The sequence below is a fragment of the Tiliqua scincoides genome, chromosome 4 (genome assembly GCF_035046505.1).
Source record: "Tiliqua scincoides isolate rTilSci1 chromosome 4, rTilSci1.hap2, whole genome shotgun sequence".
NCBI classification, from domain to species: domain Eukaryota; kingdom Metazoa; phylum Chordata; class Lepidosauria; order Squamata; family Scincidae; genus Tiliqua; species Tiliqua scincoides.
The window spans coordinates 15615683-15634578 of record NC_089824.1 but is presented as its reverse complement, the minus strand read 5'-3'; the positions used below and the strand labels follow the sequence as shown (position 1 = coordinate 15634578).

General features: G+C 42.4%; 1 protein-coding gene across 1 annotated transcript in view; it reads right to left on the bottom strand.

The window, feature by feature from the left end:
• MRPL13 (mitochondrial ribosomal protein L13) overlaps positions 1-18896 on the bottom strand; it is a 46261-nt gene that overhangs the window by 15719 nt on the left and 11646 nt on the right. The window contains exons 4-6 of the mRNA XM_066623756.1: positions 17857-17917; positions 7997-8083; positions 6839-6960 (exon numbers count right to left, since the gene is read on the bottom strand). Of these exons, the coding sequence (XP_066479853.1) occupies positions 6839-6960; positions 7997-8083; positions 17857-17917 (270 nt within the window). The remainder of the gene's footprint in view (positions 1-6838; positions 6961-7996; positions 8084-17856; positions 17918-18896) is intronic.

The window sequence follows — 18896 nt, the reverse complement described above, 5'->3', positions numbered from 1 at the left end:
CTTTCAGAGCGCGATACCATAGTCTTTCGAGACTGAAGGTTGCCAATACTATGTACGTGATAGCCCCAGTGGAAGCTTTTCTTCCAACAGCTGGGGGGGGGGGGGAGGGAGGGAAAAGAAGGACCAATCTGGATTGAGGCTACAATGGGTCAAAGGGTTAAAGCCCCTTTCCTCCAATCCATGGCTGCCATTCTCACATGGTTATTTTTTTTTGGGGGGGGGGGAGAATAATTCTCTTTTAGAAATAGATCAGAAACTCACAGCAACAGACCAGGAGGACACTGCCATAAAACAAGAAAGAAAACATTTGGACAGCCCAATCCTAACCCGTACTGGAATGGGGAGGCCAGCTGGCCTGCCCTGTATCCAGAGCAGGATCAGGATAGGTTGAGGCTCAGCCCGGGGCAAGACAAATTCTACCCCCTTACCCCAGGTAAAGTTGCAGCAGCCCCAATGGGCTACTCAGATCTGCACCACCTCAAGAGGAGCTGCTCCAGACACCCAGGACAGGGGTTAGGATCCGGCACAAGTGCTGGATCCTGGCTCCGTCCCACCGCTCAACCCCCACCTGCCCACGGGCCCATCTGTCATTCGGCCTCCCCAAAACACCTCCTTCCCCCCCCCACCTCAGACCCCTGTGCTGACCTCACTCGGCCAGTCCGGACTTACCTTTGTCCTGGCCCTGTGGGGCTTGGGCCAGTGTCCGATGCATGGATGTGCACCAGCTTCCCTCTTGGTGGCGCGAAAGTGCTTTATGTCACTTTTGTTACACTGTTGGGCCGGCACATGGGACTTGTGCCAGGTCATATGCCAATAAGGATTGTGCCCTAAGTAACTCAAGTATGACACTACTATCCTTTCCAGCTCAAAAATGTTCCCTATTTTACATTTGGGTGACAGAAGTGGCAGGGAAAAAAATCTTTGATTATGTTTGGTAGCCAGAAATTCAAGTCTTATAATCTAATAATATTAACACTCTGCATTCACACAGCATTTTTCAAGGGCCTAAAAAGCCTCACACACATTCTCTTGGTAATCCTTACAACAGTTCTGAAAGACAGCCCAATATTATCATCCATGATATTGCAGATACTATGCTGAGGCGGAGAAAACAACTCTGCTTGCCTAGGACCACCTAATGAGTTCATGGCAGAGGTGAGGCTTGAATTGTGACTTCCTTGTTCCCAGGCAGCCATTAGGTTGCCACCTGCATCCACTTAGCAAGGCTCTGCTAATCAAAGGCCTGAAGAATCAATGAAAAAACTTGTGCTTTAGAAAAGTGGAAAACAGAGTCATCCTTTTCCTGAAGGAACAAACCATACCAAGTATGCAGGGCACTTCCACAAAAGGGTTTTTTTAAAGTGTGCAATACTCTGAGGTGAGTTTTTTTTGTTGCTTGTCCTTCCTCAGGCAGCTGAAATGAAATGGGTCTATAATTTTCCAGTTGAAACCGTGCCTAATATTCACACAATTGAAGACAGACAAACCTTGGTGCACATTTTACTAATTATAAGCTGCACCACTATAATTTTCATGCTTAATACCACATGGCATCTCTCTGTGTTAAACAGCTGGCTTCCTGCAACCTCCTTAATTGTGGTGATAACAGACTCCAATTTCACAGAATAAAACTGCAAAGGCTCAAGATTAATAGGAAGGTAAGAAAACATCCTCTGGCTTCCTTCTGAGTACAAGTTTGGCAGTATCAATATTAAACTGACTGGGGTTTCAGGGCATCTTCACTCCATTTTCAGTTTCATCATTATGTTTCCCACTCCTCCCTCCCAAACTCTCCTACCTACACAAAAGATTTTTGCTACTTCTTATTCCTACGGCATTTTATGCCGTAACTTATGCAGTCAAGGGCACTCTTCCCCCTGACTGTTCCCATCACCTTCCATTTCCTTTTGGATGAAGCAAAATAACTAATGGTCGTTACAAAATAAAAAAAAAATAAGGAGAACTGTGGTTAATTACTTCATACTGCTAGTTACTTCACCACTGCTATGTGGGTAAGAGGCACTTTTTCAAGTGGGAACTCCTCCTTAATTTAGCAGGGGGGGGGAGTAACTGGCCCTCCTCACCCCAGCAGTGTCTTTTCTAGTGGCTGTCTGCTGCTGTTCTTTTGTATCTTTTTATAGTGTGAGCCCTTCTAGGACAGGGAGCCATTATAGTTATTTCATTTTCTCTGTAAACCACTTTGTGAACTTTTTGTTGAAAAACAGTATATAAATACTGTTAATTATAACAACAACAACAACAGATATTTTTACACAACAAGAAAGGGGACTGAATTTATTGTACTAAAGGAAAACAGGCTGATCTCATGGTATGGTTTATGAAGACTAGGAAACAGAGAGTGGGTGTCAATGGGCAATTTTCACAATGGAGAGAGGTGAAAAGTGGTGTGCCCCAAGGATCTGTCCGGGGACCAGTGCTTTTCAACCTCTTCATAAATGACCTGGAGACAGGGGTGAGCAGTGAGGTGGCTAGTTTGCAGACGACACCAAACTTTTCCGAGTGGTGAAGACCAGAAGTGATTGTGAGGAGCTCCAGAAGGATCTCTTCAAACTGGCAGAATGGGCAGCAAAATGGCAGATTCCTTTCAATGTAAGTAAGTGTAAAGTCATGCACACTGGGGCAAAAAATCAAAGCTTCACATATAGGCTAACGGGTTCTGAGCTGTCTGTGACAGATCAGGAGAGAGATCTTGGGGTGGTGGTGGACAGGTCGATGAAAGTGTCGACCCAAAGTGCGGCGGCAGTGAAGAAGACCATTTCTATGCTTGGGATCATTAGAAAAGGTATTGAGAACAAAACGGCTAATATTATAATGCCGTTGTACAAATCGCTGGTAAGGCCACACCTGGAGTATTGCGTCCAGTTCTGGTCGCCACATCTCAAAAAGACATAGTGGAAATGGAAAAGGTACAAAAGTGATTGTGAGCCCTTTTAGATTGTGAGCCCTTTTGGGACAGGGAGCCATTTAGTTATTTGATTTTTCTCTGTAAACCGCTTTGTGAACTTTTAGTTGAAAAGCGGTATAAATACTGTTAATAATGTTAATAATAATAAAAAGTGAGTGACTAAGATGATTATTGGGCTGGGGCACCATCCTTATGAGGAAAGGCTACGGCGTTTGGGCCTCTTCAGCCTAGAAAAGAGACGCCTGAGGGGGGACATGATTGAGACATACAAAATTATGCATGGGAAGGATAAAGTGGATAGAGAGATGCTCTTTACACTCTCACATAACACCAGAACCAGAGGTTGGTTGGCAACCTTCAGTCTCGAAAGACTATGGTATAAGCCTACAGCACCCAGTATTCCCAAGCGGTCTCCCATCCAAGTACTAACCAGGCCTGACCCTGCTTAGCTTCCAAGATCAGACGAGATGAAATCCACTAAAACTGAGTGTTGGGAGAGTTAGGGCAGACAAAAGAAAATATTTCTTTATTCAGTTTGTAGTTGGTCTGTGGAACTCCTTGCCACAGGATGTGGTGATGACATCTGGCCTAGATGCCTTTAAAAGGGATTGGACAAGTTTCTGGAGGAAAAATCTATTACGGGTTACAAGCCATGATGCTTATGTGCAACCTCCTGATTTTAGAAATGGGTTATGTCAGAATGCCAGATGCAAGGGAGGACACCAGGATGCAAGTCTCTTGTTATCTGGTGTGCTCCCTGGGGCATTTGGTGGGCCGCTGTGAGATACAGGAAGCTGGACTAGATGGGCCTATGGCCTGATCCAGTGGGGCTGTTCTTATGAAGAGCAGAAACAAGGTAATCTCAGCTTTCAGAGATAAACTACCTCATATTTCTTGGTTCTGAAGTAAAGCTGTGGTGAAAATGCCAAGGTCTCTTAGATGCTCAGCAACCAAAAGGGGTGCAAGGCAGGTACCAGTGAACAGGTAAGGTCTCTCTTCCTTATTGTAATGAGTGCCCAGGGCCTAATCCAGCCTCCTCAAATATGCTCACCCCTCTCAGATGTGCCCCCAATTGTCAGTTGGTCTCTTTCTAAAAACAAATATTTTTGGAAGGTACAAGGAGAAAGAGAGATAAAACACAGCAACAGAGGGATATCAAACAATAGATGAAGGAATCATTAATGATCCCTCTGTTGCTGACACCACCTACTACCTTGCCTCACAAAGGTCTTTTCCAATTGTGATCCTGGCCTCTGTGTCACCTGGGGTCAGGACCACTAAGCACTGCACCCATACCACTTCACCCATCACCAGGCACATCTGGAGGCCTTCTGAAGGTTGACCATGCATGGCCTCCCTAGCCCCCAGAAGGTTCTGAGGCCTCCAGAGGGCTTTCTGAGGCCTCCACAATGCTTAAAACCTTTACTTCTGGTTTTGAAGAAGGGAAGTGATGTTTTTCAGGACTTCCAGAGGCCTCAGAGGACTTTCTTGGGGTTAGGGAGGCTGCAGGCAGCCTACCCAGTCCTCAAAAGGCCTTGGATAGGCCTGCAAAGGCTGTGTTTTTTTTTTAAAGGCAGCAAGGGGATGGGGTCCGGTGGCACCCCCCCAGGTGGTGCCCCAGGGCATTTGCTCTCCTGACCTGCCAGATACGCCAGTGCTTCTTTCCAAAGCATCTAGTTTCTGAAATACCCAATAATGTAAATAAATCAATGTATTTATTCAGAAGGTTTATACCCCACTTTTCTCATACACAAAGTGGCTTATAACAAACTAATTCATGCTTTAAACTGATACTATGAAACTCAATTTTGCATAAACACACTTACTTTCAGTTCTGGTAGTCTTCATGTAATGGGAGTAATGGTTTCAAGGTGACTTGATTAGCTAAGCAAATCTGATTACAATCTCTCTTTGTGCTTCACAGTCAAAGCGCAAAGACATGACTTATCAGTGAGGATTTTAAGGACGGTAATCTAACTCTCCAAAAGCCTCACAGATACCCACATTTAATAACTCTGGCGTCTTGTTTTCTCCAAGCATATTTCAAATAAAAATAGAGAACTACATTTTTAAAGGGATACAATGTCTAGAAAAAACTATTCTCAAAAGGTTATCCTTGACAGCCAATGACATGACTTGATTTTGATTACCTTAAAATCAGATTTTTATTACCTGATTTTGTAAGATTGACGGCCCAAATGTAGGTGTTTCTATTCAGAAATAAACCCCATTGAATTTAATGAGATTTAGGGTCCAATCCTATGCTTTCCCACTGCCCCACAGTAAAGTGGAGCTGAAATGACTGCTGCTGTATCCTGCAGGGCCAGGGAAGCAGCCAGAGGTCTTCTCAGGGTAAGCATAGCCCATCCCGCATAGCCCAGGTGGCCCCTAACTCATCCCGCATAGCCCCCAATGGGTCAAACTGGATCTACACCAACTCTTTAGCTCCATGGCTTAGGAGGGGGTTTAGGATACGATGGCAGCCTCCATCCGCCGCCATCCCCACCTCCTTCCTGACCCCGATCCACTCTCCAGCCCAGCCTCCCCTGCCCAGTTTTACCCCCTCCCCACTTGAAACACCTTCCTATTGAGTGGCAGGGACACATACTGTTGGCTGTTCTTCACCATTGTCCTTCCAGCATGGAGGCCCAAGCACCAAGTGGTGCTGGCCTCTTTGCCGGCTCTGCGTGTCTTCCACCGGTGGCAAAGTACAGCAGTTTTGCTATACCTAGCTATGGGGCCAGTCAGGATCAGGCTGTTAAACCTTAAATTCTATCCTTTACGACCATTTCTGCCACACCAATCCCCAGCCACCAACAGCTGATGCAGCTGCACCAATATGGTGCATACTACATTCTATGGGGGAGACCTGAATGTAAATTGGAGGTAAGTACAAATATTTTTTATTTACCTCCACGTAAGCCCTGGGACCACCTGTGTGTTTTCTCCAACATACACTGCCTATTTTGGTGGCGTATGTCCAAGGAGGGAAAAGAGATAGGGAGATTTTTGAAAAGGGGGTAAGATTCAGTATGTGCCATTGTTGCCAGATCCACCCCTTCCTGGTTCCTCACTTGGAATGCCCCGTTCCACCCCTGTTTTCCCACAATCTACCCTCAGTGTCAGTTTACCTGCCCCCCTGCAGCAGATCACTGGTTCTGGTGGCAGTTCTAAAATGGCCACTGCCAGTATGCTGCATGGACCGCTGTATGGCCTGTTTCAACAACGGAACACAGTAGATAGGATTGGACTGTTACTCCCGAATAAGTGCATATAGAATTGCAACCTCAAAAACTTATCCTTTACCTGGCTCAAAGACTACACAACAGCTTTTTTCATTCATTCTTACAGACACACATAGGATTTTGTAACACAGGCCTACAAAATTGAGGGTCAGAAAAGTTTTTCCCAAACTTTATGGTGATTTGATATGAATTTGGGATGCCGATTCCAAAAATGGCATCCGTTTTGAGTATCACATCTAGTTTTGGAGATACAGTATAGCCTCATCAGTGAATGGTTCAAACAGCTTTCTCATGAGGAAGCCATGGTGTAGGCTTCCTCATGAGGAAGCTGCTTGAACCATTCACTAAAGAGGCTATGCCGTGTCTCCAAAACTAGACGTGATAGGGTAAAATGGATGCCATTTTTGGAATCAGCACCCCAAATATACCCAGGAATTGATGTAATGTTTAAGGAAGCAAAATGTGTGTTGGCCTGTGTAAATGCTTGAAACAGCCTAAAACTAAATGAGTTGCACCGTTTGTCTGCTTCAAGACAGAGTTTGACTCAAAAACAGTCAAAAACAAAAAATTTTTTCTTATCCACTTAAAGGCTCCTGAATTCTTTTAAAAGTTAATCTCTCAGACAGGAAATCTTAAATGCTCTTTTAAGGGGCTTTTAGACACTTACGGAGTCCAGAGCTTCGGGAAAGCATCAATTTCCTCTTGCGTATATTCATCAAATCTCTTTGGAACTTTGCGGGGCTGATGAAGTTCTTCTACAAGATTCTTGCGTATTTCTTCGGGGATAACCTGAAGATGTGGGCATGAGAAATAATATTCTCTAGTTCATCCTAGACCTCATATGCATAATTTCTTCATCATCATACATTTTCTAATCAAAGTCATATAAATCGTGCCACTTGCTGGTGTTTACTTGCTCCACACGGGGTCCCATTCAAAGTGCTGGTTTGGGAGATTAAGGACCCCAAAAGTTCTTATGGGTCCTGTATGCCTGTAATATTAGTTTCTCATTAGCTACAGTACTGTATGATACTTCCTAAGGACTTGCTGATGAGAAAGGATACAGGTCTGTCCAAGCCCAACAATACAAAGCAGCTCACTCGTACGAAAAAGGTAGATCAGTCTCTTTCTCTGCACACACACAGGGCCCAATCCTATCAGACTTTCCAGTACTGGGGCAGCCGCAATGCAATCCTGAGGTAAGGGAACAAATGTCATTGTTCCCATACCTTGTCAATTTCATTGTTCCCATATCTTGAGGAGACCTCCATGACTGCCTCCCCAATGCAGGAAGCAGGGGAGCAACATACCCCATAGGTACAGCAGCTTTGGCACTGGAAAACTGAATACGATTGGGTCCACCTAGTGCAATTCTATAAAACTCATCTGAAAGTAAGTCCTGAACAGTGGAACGTACTTCTGAGTTAGCATGTATAGGACTGCTCTGTTAAAAGGGAACTGTTTTACATTGATGCTTATGAGCTTAAAAAACAATGACATTTCTTCTAGAAAATTAGCCATGTTACAAAACTCAGCACAACCATATGTACATTTATTCAGCAGTAATTCCCACTGTGTTCAATAGAGCTTACAGGCATAGGATCATAGCCAAATGGTCCTCCAGTAGCTTAAAGTCCAACATGTTTATTGTGGCATGAACCAGAATCTACTTCGTCAGATGCACCATTCAGCATTGGGAAAAGGAATGTGTATGGATACTGTTGAGGTTTACAGTGGAGATGAGTCCACACAAAATAATTATACAGTGCTGAACATGGCCCAGTCAATACAAATGGCCCAGCAAATCATTACACAAAGTACTTACATCATCTGCAAAGAGATGCAGCCTTTGCATCATGGTTCTCCTGTGAAGGTTTTTGGGAAGCATTCCATAGATAGCCAGTTTTACAATCTGGAACAGAAATACATATTTATGTAATAGGCACACAATATTTTCTGACCTAAATTCTCACAAATTTTGAACAGAGGACCAGGAAAGAGAGTATTTGGTGCAACATGCAAGGATAAAATGGCTATATCACACACAATTGCTTTCTTACATAGATTGACCTCTTTGTACCTGATGTCTAGCACAGTGCTTGCCAAACTCCTACAAGGGAGCACTGTAAAGTGATGCAGGGGAGGGGGAAGGCAGCAACGCGATCCCCAAGATCGCGCCGCTGCAGGGGGCAGGAGGGGGGTTTTCTACTTTCCTGCAGCCAGCGCTGCAGTCCTGGGGGGTCCGGGGTGTGCCTATCACAGGGCTCCCCGTAGTCACAAAATTGTAAAATAAATAAATAAAATGGGCACTTCTGCTTTTTTGCAATGAAACCGCAAGTCCCTGTTTTTTCCTTTTTTTTTTTTGAGGTGTATGAAAGGAAGAAAAAGAGAGGAAAATCTAGATTAGTAGGACAGAGAGGGAATGGGGTTCCTGAGGTTCAGACTACAGCTGGCGAGTGGTTCTCTATGCTCTCCCGGCAGGCACTCAGGAATAAGTACCCATGTATAAATGTGTTTCCTACGTGCAAGGAAATAAAATATGGACCAGGTAATACCAGGCAGCACAGGTGAGGACTCACAAGCTAGTGAAGCTCTAGCTGCCAGCAATTCACCAGAGGGTTACTGGTATCAGCCCATTAAAGGGGTTGGACTAAGGGACAAAGGGAGATGAATTAGGAAGGAGAGGTGAGACAGACAAGCTGGAGAGTGAAAGCAGTGGCAAAAGAACAGACCGGCAGACTGAGACAAGGAAGAAGATGTGGGAACAGAGGTGAGCAAGAGCAGGGAGGAGAAGCAGAACCAGGAAGGAAGACCAAGAGGGCTTAAGAAGAGCTGCAGGAGACTTAAGAGGAAGGGCAGATAAGGAGGATGATCTAGGGCTGGAAGAGGTAGAGCAGCCACTAGAGGTAGAATGAGAGAAGAGACAGAGGTCAGAGAAGAAAGGAAGCAGGTACAGGCTGGGAGGTGAAGCCAGAATGGGGGCTGCCCGTATGGGTTGGGTTCCATCTGCAGAGGAGGACAATGAGAAGAGCTAATGTGCCTGGCTCTTCCCTCTGCCTTATGAACACCTGCAGTGCTGGTGAAAGGGAATACGAAGCACATACTTTGGCCACCAACTTTCTAACTACCATCACTCAGGACAGTAAGGCAGGCTCCCCACACTCCAGGCTGAAAGGAGAACAGTCCTTACCTGCAGACATTTAGCCCATGAAAGCAACTTGCTAGCTATTTGTTCCAGATGAACAGGCCTATTCATAAGACTAGGAAGAGTAAATAAGATCTATGGACCTACCAAAAGAACTACAGTTCAAGGCAGTTTTTCTTGGGCTAAAGATCAGAGTATGCCAATATATTCCTTTCTATAAAAACTGGAAAGCCATATGGACTACACCCAAAGGGAAACTATTACATAAAACAAACACCAAGAGTCTTTAAGATCTATGGCAGACAAAGTCAGCTCTATGCAGGGCAAGCTTTTAAAAGAACATGCTGCGTTGTTTTTTTTAATTAGCAGTTTATGGTCCATTTACATGATCAATATACAGTACGTGGCTAACGACCTGGTTTGTGCTGTGTGTATGAAGGAAGAAAAACTATCAATAACACTAATATCTAGTATTGTGAAAAACATCATGGCTCCACTAGTTACAGCAAACTTTTACAGATACTGTAATTTAATTTCTTGTATACTATTTAACCAAGTAATCTAAACTGCAGGAAAAATTAACAGTGGAATTCTGGAATATAGTCAAAGTAAGTGGAAAACTCCTTTTGATGCAGCATCAAACACAAACTGTATAGGGACAACGAAAGACACAACAAAATGACAAAATTCAAAGTAGTTTCATTCTGAAGTCACACAGACTTGAATGCAGATTTCATATAACTGTAAATAAATCTGACTACACTCTGCCTTCAGAAGAAAAGTGAGAGAATGTCTGCTTGAATAATTTTGCAGACTCACTACCAAGAAACTATATAGGATAGAAAACTTGCTAACCAATCTAGGTCTGTCAAACCCAGTGTTTCTCAAACTGTGGGTCGGGACCCACTAGGTGGTCGCAAATCAATTTCAGGTGCGTCCCCATTCATTTCAATATTTTATTTTTAATATACTAGACTTGATGCTACCATGGTATGTGACTGCATTTGGGGAAATGTTACAGATCTGTACTTTGAATAGGCTACTATGTATATTCTTTTAACAATGATAGTCAATGGAGTTTACTCCTGGGTTAGTGTGGGTAGGATTGCAGCCTAGGACTGTGAAAAATTTTCCTGATTGGTGATGTCACTTCTGGTCATGACATCACTTCCAGTGGGTCCTGACAGATTCTCCTTCTAAAAAGTGGGTCCCAGTGCTAAATGTGTAAGAACCACTGGTCTAACCTATTTTGTCAGGAGTTGACATGACTGCCCCTCAAGTGGTTGTTCTTGAGAGTTTTCAGCCTCTTCAAAACAGGAGAATAGTGTTCTCAGGCATTACACACTTTCCTTTGCAGACCAGCCTTCAAGATTTAGAGTGATAATTCTTGGGGACAAGAAGTGCTGTGTTGCTTCACATCTGGAATTGCCTTTTTGCCAGTATGGTTTCCCTACTGTTAGGTCTATGAAGTACTGAAAGGAGAGAATAAGTACATTTTTCAGGGGTGCATGTGTGCATGCACGTACTTGCAAAGGTAACAAAACAATAAAATGTTGAGGAGACTATAAAAATCAAAAGCCAAAGAAACTTTCACTTTCAAGTCTCAAACGGTCAGGTGCTTTTCTTCAAATAAAACTGACAGAGGCATAGCCTCTATATGTTTCTATATTCATAAACAAAGCTATTTTATATAATGCAGATGATTTGTTTGCTGATTTTTTTTTAAACACAGCTAAACTTGGATTACAGAATAGGGGAGGAGAGAGGATGTACATCAACCTGAGACCCTTGGGGAAGAGCAGGATACATAAATCTACAAGGTACTCTAACAAGCGATCAAATAACATATTTTTAGGAGAGTTCATTAGTATTGCAATGCCTTTCCATGCAACATTAAGGACCAAACTAGACATGAGATTAATTGTGACGCTATCTAATTAGGGGGTGCTTTTTTAACTTTAAAGGAAGGGTAATTATTTCATGATTGAGGTGTGGACTTGTGCATTCCCTCCTCTCACAAGGGGCTTCTATCTACATTTCCTGCTCAGTGCTACCCATAGTTTTGAAAGCTAACCATCATTTGCTGAGTCAGACTTCAGAGCTAACAGAAAATGGAAAGGGAAGTCATACACAGGAAAGAAAGAAGTCATTCTAGATTCTCCAACCATGGTATGGAGAAATGGTTAATGTGATGTTCAGCACGTTCTCTTCAACCGAATCAATGAACAGTTCTAACCCTTTATGTCCAAAATCCTGACATGACATTAGAAATCTTGAGACATACGTAAAAACAGACTTGTGGATCTTTTCATTGTAACCAATGTATGCACCTCAGATGCTCATTTCTAGTTGCTCGAGTCTTGACTCATGCTTAGGAAGCTGCGGTGCATAATATGAGTGAGTTAATCTTGAAAGCGGAACTGTTCTGAGATTCTGGTGGGAAGTTTATAGGGACAATGTTGTGTTCTTGGGCTGCATTTGTCTATTCTTCTTCTCAAATAAAAAGCAAATAAACCACAGCCACAAATGCAATACATTAATATTAAACCCCTGCTAACTGGGTAAGAGACACTTTTTAGACCAGCAGTGTCTTTTCTAGCAGCTGTTTGCTGGTGTTCTTTTGCATCTTTTTAGACTGTTAGCCCTTTTGGGACAGGGAGCCATTAGTTGTTTGTAAACCGCTTTGTGAACTTTTTTGTTGAAAAGTGGTATATAAATACTGCTAATAATTATATTAATAATAAAGAGTTTCTCAGAATTTTGGACAAGTTTGGGAGGAACTAATAAAACTGTCAAACAGGCAACCCTGAAGAGAAAAAGTTTAAATATATATAATATAGATTTAAAATACTGACATATAAATACATCCTCATAATATATACCATAGCTGGAAAGTAAGAGACCGGAAATAATAACTTGCTACATTTTCCAAGGCAAATCTGGATGACTCATTATTATTTGAGAAAAGACAGTGATATAATGAGATGAATTCAAGGAAAAAGATCTGGTTCAAAAGTGAACATGAAAAACTGACCAATTCTAGCCGACAACCCCTTTGAAAATATTATAATGTCCTCTAACAGAGATTCTTCAATTATCTCAGGGGGGAAAAAAGGAAAGAAAATTTAACTAACCAAGATCTGTTACAATATCACTATCAACATTAAGTCTTTTTTATAGGATTCTTAAAAATATATGAAGTCTACAATAAAAACATGACTTATCACCTTGAGCTGGTTTTTTGGCAGACATCTAATGGTGGAGATTCACTGTGGAAAACAAGCTTGTGAATAGTATTACCCTGTGCTCAGCTTGCCACACATTCAGCTAGAGTAGGTTAAAAATATCCTAAACAAAACTAAACGTTTTAAAAAAAAGCTTTTATATGCAGCCATTACCAACCTTGAGTTTGCTGAAGAAGTGATAGTGTAGAAATGAATGGGTGCAAGAACTATAAAAAGCTGGGCTCCATATCAGATTGCAAAATGCAGCAGCCAGACTTTTAACTGGGACTCTGCTACGATGGCATCATCCCAATTTTGCAGGAATTGTACTGGCTACTAGTTTACTTCTGGGAACTAGTCAAGGTATTGGTTACAACAGTTTGGGACCTGTACTGTCTCTATCCATACACGGCTTCCCATATGCTCAAGCCTTGCCTTCTGAGGGATTTTGAGCAGAATTCTAGATGGCGACTATCTGGAATGTCTTCCACCTTCAGACACTGTCCAAAGACTTGAGATCTTCATTTCACTTTAGGGGAAAGGACAATGATTGGCTGTGGAATTGCTGTGATTTTTGTTTTGTTGAGAACTGTGCTTATTTGGTACTTGCAAGAAAAAAAGAAAGGCTGAAAAAGCCTGATTTAACATCATGTGGCAGTTAGCTCAAAGCCCACTGCTAATGTCACTGCCTTGGGTGCCCTTCGGGGAGAAAGGCAGAATACAAATCCAATAAATAAATAAATAAATAAATAAATAAATAAATAAATAAATAAAAATGTCACCATGCTCAGAGGTGCACCATGCTCAGAGGTGAGGTGCAGAATGTCCCTTTAGGACAAAATAATTGTGCTGAACTATTTTAAACAGAAGACGAGTAAAAGCATGACTCAACTCAGTGAATTCATGACTACTTAATGCATTTGCCAATTTACATAAGTACTCCTTTGATTCATTCCGTCATCACTAGAAATACACTCCCTATTTATTTTCAGTGCTCTGCAAATCCTATTTGTGCTAATTAAAAGAACATGTGGAACATTATGACAAATTTGGACTGATCAGTTGTCTACTGTACCTCTGAACAAAGCAACTGGGATATGCTGTGAAGAATGAAAAGGAACTAAAGATGAGCGGTAGAGAGACAGCTGGAAAAATAAGAAAATGGGTATAGACTTGGGCAAAGAAATTGCCTTAAGCAAGCTGAGAAAAAGAAATGAATCTTAGAGAACTGAATTTCTTTAAAAAACTGTAAGGATTATAATAAAGAAACCATGCAACATTTCTACTTGGGAGTTTCAAGGAACAAAAAATGGGGCAGGATTAGGCTAGTTTTCCACTTATAAAAACTATACTCTGAGCTAAATTTACTCGCACGCTAGGTCTGATAGCCCTTAGTTCCAAGTGCTTTATTTCTGGATTTCTTTCACAAAACCTTTCACTTCTTAGAGCACAGTTATATAGCCACCTTTTTGAAATGGCAATTCTCTGGCCCCTCTTTGGCTCAACAGCCTTCTGCAACCCATGAAGATTTGTTCCGAAGGGGCAGGGGCCCTGTGGGGCATGGAAAGCTTCAGGGTTAAAGGAAGATGGGCTATGATTGCATTCCCACTCTCACACAAATTAAAGTGCCTTTTGTTTATGGTAGAGAAAGTCAGCATACAGAATGAAAAGCTAATTCTAATGGGAGCCCTTGCATGGGAGCATAAAACTGTCATTTCATGTCATCTTCATCAGCTAGCAGTGTGTTCTCAAGTTCAAAGCAGCAAACTTCCACTTCCGGTTTATCATTAGGTCTAGTTTCATCAGATGTTCAGGCTGCCGGCAGTCTGCTCTTGTCACGCTCCTACATTAATTTCTGGACACAATACCAATTCTGGTGTTGACCTCTAAGGCTAGGTATCTGAAGGAATGATTGCTCCCATATTAACCTACCTAAGATAATCTTCTGAGGATCTTCTCCAGATGCTCCCACTATCTAAGGCAAGGTGTATGGCAATTGGTGAGAGCACTTTCTCCCTGGTAGCAACCCACTGGCGGAATTCATTCCTCAGGGAGGCTTACCCGTACTGCTAGCCTTCTGGCACCAGGCAAAGATGCTCTCATGATCCTGTGCCTTTAAAGGTTTTACAGTCCAATCTTTCCACTACCACGCCTATGCAGCCACACCAAAAAGGCACGTGCTGCAGCCAATGGGGAGATGGACGGACGGGACAGTGATCAGACATCCTACAGAAGGTAAGTAAAAACATTCTGTACTTATCTCTAGTAGGAAGATTCAGTGGGTCCTTGGTATACATGGGGAATTCATTCCCAGATCCCCATGGATATCAAATTCCGCCAATAATTAAATCCGTATGGGGTGGGGAGAGCCCAAGCCAGCAATGGGATGTGTCTCTCCAAAGTGTTTGGGAGGCCTTTCAAGGTGTGGGGAGGAGGAATGCAACTTCCCCACACCTCAGAACACCGTCCAGACATGACTGGGAGATCCTTGAAGCTCTCCAGATGTGGGCTTGACACCCACATTGAGCACAGGCGCTGAACCTGTGAATAAGGAGGGCTCACTGTACCATTGCCTGATCGCCAATGGGTCTCTTTGGACATATGGGACCTATTTTAGTGGCATACATCTGAGAAGAGGAAAGGGGTGGAGAGGTTTTAAAAGGAGAGGATAAGATCCGGGATGCACCACTGCCGTCGGATTCACCCGCTCCCTCCTTCTCCCCATCCAAAAACACCCCTACTCCTTCCCACTGCTTGCCCCCCACTGACTCACTCACTCTGAAGTATGATGGTCTTGCTGCTGACCCACATGTACGGCTGCCAGAAACCGTGCTGACAGCCTTGCTGCACTCAACAACAGTGTCAGCAAGGGTGATGATTTCCCACGGCATACACAAGGATCCAGGTACTTCTTGCCAGTGGAATGCGAGTTCCACTGGTGGAGGCCAGAAGGTAGAATTGGGCTATTATTCATTTTAGCTGCCAGTTTTAAGATTTGTGAAACTGTGATTATCTCACTTTTATAAACCATTCTAAAAATTCAGTTGAAGGACAATTTCTGTTATTAATAATGCAAGAGGTACATTAAGAGATAGAATAACTAGCTCATCTAGGCTGTAATTTATTTTTTCATTTGTCTATCCTCCAAACATTATGTAGAAACCTGCATAGCAGAAATGGGTTCTTTTTGACTATGCAGTGTGTATGCATACATTTAAAACCATAAAAAAGAAGGTTGCCAGGCTGTGACTAGACCATCCTAAATTAGTCCACTTCCTGGTGCTCCACTGTCAAATACGTTTTCATTTCTAGTGCACTGAATTATTTTTTTTCCCCAGTGAAATTTGTCTCATGAGAACTTGGCTCTCAAGATGTAATCCAGAGTGAATGCCAAAAGAGAAACTGCTCAGAGTCTAGTTCTTGGGCATATTGGGTTATGCTGCCCTCATGTGTTCAGCTGCCTAAATATGCAGCAGAAAGTTAAAGAATAATAAAATGAAACAAAAAAACCAATTGTTTTTACTACCCCAAGAGGTATTTTTCTTGTTAAAACATGAAAGCTTGTCATGCTACACCTTTGCCCTTTTTAGAACATTGTCACCAACACATAACAAATCAAAATTTAGCTAGACACCAGGTACAGCTTGTTTTCTGTAAATAAAAACATACACAGGGTAGAAGTTTCACTCCAGTTACATGAGTAATTTCCCATGAGGTGAAAAACAAAACAGAAACTCTGTTATATTTTCAACAGAGCTTGAGTCTTTTTTTTTTTTACAACTCAAAGTGACCTGGAGAGGTGCTGATTGTTGTTAAACAGCTCCACCATCTATGACAGTGTTTCTCAAACTGTGGGTTGGGACCCACTAGGTGGGTCGCGAGCCAATTTCAGGTGGGTCCCCATTCATTTTAATATTTTATTTTTAATATATTGAACTTAGATGCTGCCATGGTATGTGACTGCATTTGGGGAAATATTACAGATCTGTACTTTTAACAGGCTACTATGTATATGCTTTTACTATGTATATGTTTTTAACAAAGATAGTCAGTGGGACTTACTCCTGGTTAAGTGTGGGTAGGATTGCAAAAAATTTCCCTGCTTGTTGATGTCACTTCCAGTCATGACATCACTTCCAGTGGGTCCTAACAGATTCTCATTCTAAAAAAGTGGGTCCCAGTGCTAAAAGTGTGAGAACCACTGATTTATGACCATCTATGACTAACCACAAGAAAAAGTTAGCCTGCCTAATCTGTACACAAAAGAGGTAAAATTTTATTGTACAAGTATTTTCCTACCCCCCAAAATCTCTGTGGTTACAAAAAAAAAATCCTGAAGTCAGTTATAGTTTCTCTTTTCAAAATAAAAAAGTAGATCTATAATCTGTTAGTATTGAGTGTCTTTCTGAAGAGGTCATTCGAGTTGTTTTTAACATCACTGAATGACTTTAAATACAAGACAAGTAAATACACCTTTAGATGCGTATCACCCAGAGCCAATGGCACATTGTGCACAGTGCAGTACACAGAAGGGACACAGTTTCTGCTTAGAAGGCTCAGGGTATACCAATCTTTTTGCAAGTGTGCATCAAGTTGAGCCTACAACACTACAAAGTGCTACTGCAGGGGACATATTATATGCACTCAGATAATGTCAAGACATGGCTATATGTTTAAAGGAGAAGGGGCCTTAACAGATAACTGGTGTGATCACAGAATCAGGAAAGAAAGATGTGGCCTTTTGAATCAGGTCAAGAAAGGTGGCAAAGACAGAATGAAGGAGATTACAGGAGCAAGAACAGAGAGAAGGCAGCAGTGATTACAGAGGGCCTTTGTGCATGATTAGTATCATTGATCCTTACTAGGTACTGTCTGTGACATAATTAGCAATCCTCTCTCATTCTCACAAATTAGAGAGAACACGTGACAAAAGAGATGAGTGCACAGAATACAGCTATACCCTATCTATTGTGTCCAGTAGAGATATCATCCTATTGTCATTCAAATCACATACAAACCACATGAATTGCAAATATACTGTGCAAAGCAAAAACGGGGAAGCCCAAAGGGATCACATGGAAAGGCTTTGAGTGGGAGAACATGGCAGTTGAGGAGGTAAAGGGCAAGGAGGAGTTTAAAAAAAACAACTTCAAGGTTGTGAGCCTGTGAGATGACAACACCTGCATCAGTGACAAATGCACACAGGAAATCAACTAGGCACTCTGCTTGAAATAGGGCAAGACATGGGCAAGACATCCCAGGGGTAGGTCTGCAAGCCATTTGGAGATGGAGCATGAAGAAAAAAGGCTCACTTACTGCTGTTGGATCCTTTTGATGAAGCTGAGCTGCTGTCACCTGTTTGAAACCACCAGGGTAACTACAATATTAATGACAGAAACAAAGAATTTAGAAACGTGTGTGGTAAGGGTGCAATAGCAAGTAGCTTGCCACCTTGAAAAACAAAAGAAACATATGTCTTATGTAAACTTTGATGTGCTTCGTACCAAGGTAAGACAGTGAAACACTTTCACAGATTAGTGAGATACTCACCAAATGGTGAATGTACAAATATGGTCATAAAGATGGTAGGTTGTTGAGGAAGACATCTCTCAGGTGAGGGAGTTTCACACATAAGGGGCAGAATCATTTGAGGGAGCAGGACACCTCCTGCCTTCATTCCACTATCCTTCAGCACAGCAGATAGCTTAGGAAGGGAGTATAGAGGAAGCATTCCCAAAGGGCAGGGAAGCTGTGCTGAAGGAAAAAGGAATGAAGGCAGGAGGGAGGGGAGGGTTAAAGCTGAGTTTGATCAAGGCCCTCTCAGGCCCTCATCTAGTCTCTTAAACACAGAGAAAACTGTACAGTATTAATTTTATAATTTAATTAGGACTAATATGACTAAAAATACTAAAAGGAAAATTAAGACTAAAGGAACATTTTTATGAAGCACCCTTCTGTGTTGCAATTGTTTTGGCCCACTAGACACCAAAGAGGCATACAATAGTCCACAGGCAAGTCTTTGAAATCCCACTGATCTTCTGAGTTGTGAGTATCTGAGTTACAGGTGGCTGCACAGGTCGGCACTTTCACATAGGCATGGTATGTTTTTCCGTGGTGTTTTCACGCAGGTGCAATAGTGCTGGGCTGGCAAGAACGAGATGTTTTGACTCAAGTATAGGGCCCTGGAGTCTAACCTATACTTGGGGGCAGGAGGACATCCTGCGGGTATATATTTTAGAAACTGCCTGGAGCAACTACTGCATCCCTTTGCTAGTTTTACGGACCTGTCTTTTCAAAAAGATGAGAGCAGCATAATCCTGCACCAGACATTAGCTTCGAAAATCTGTAGTACCAAA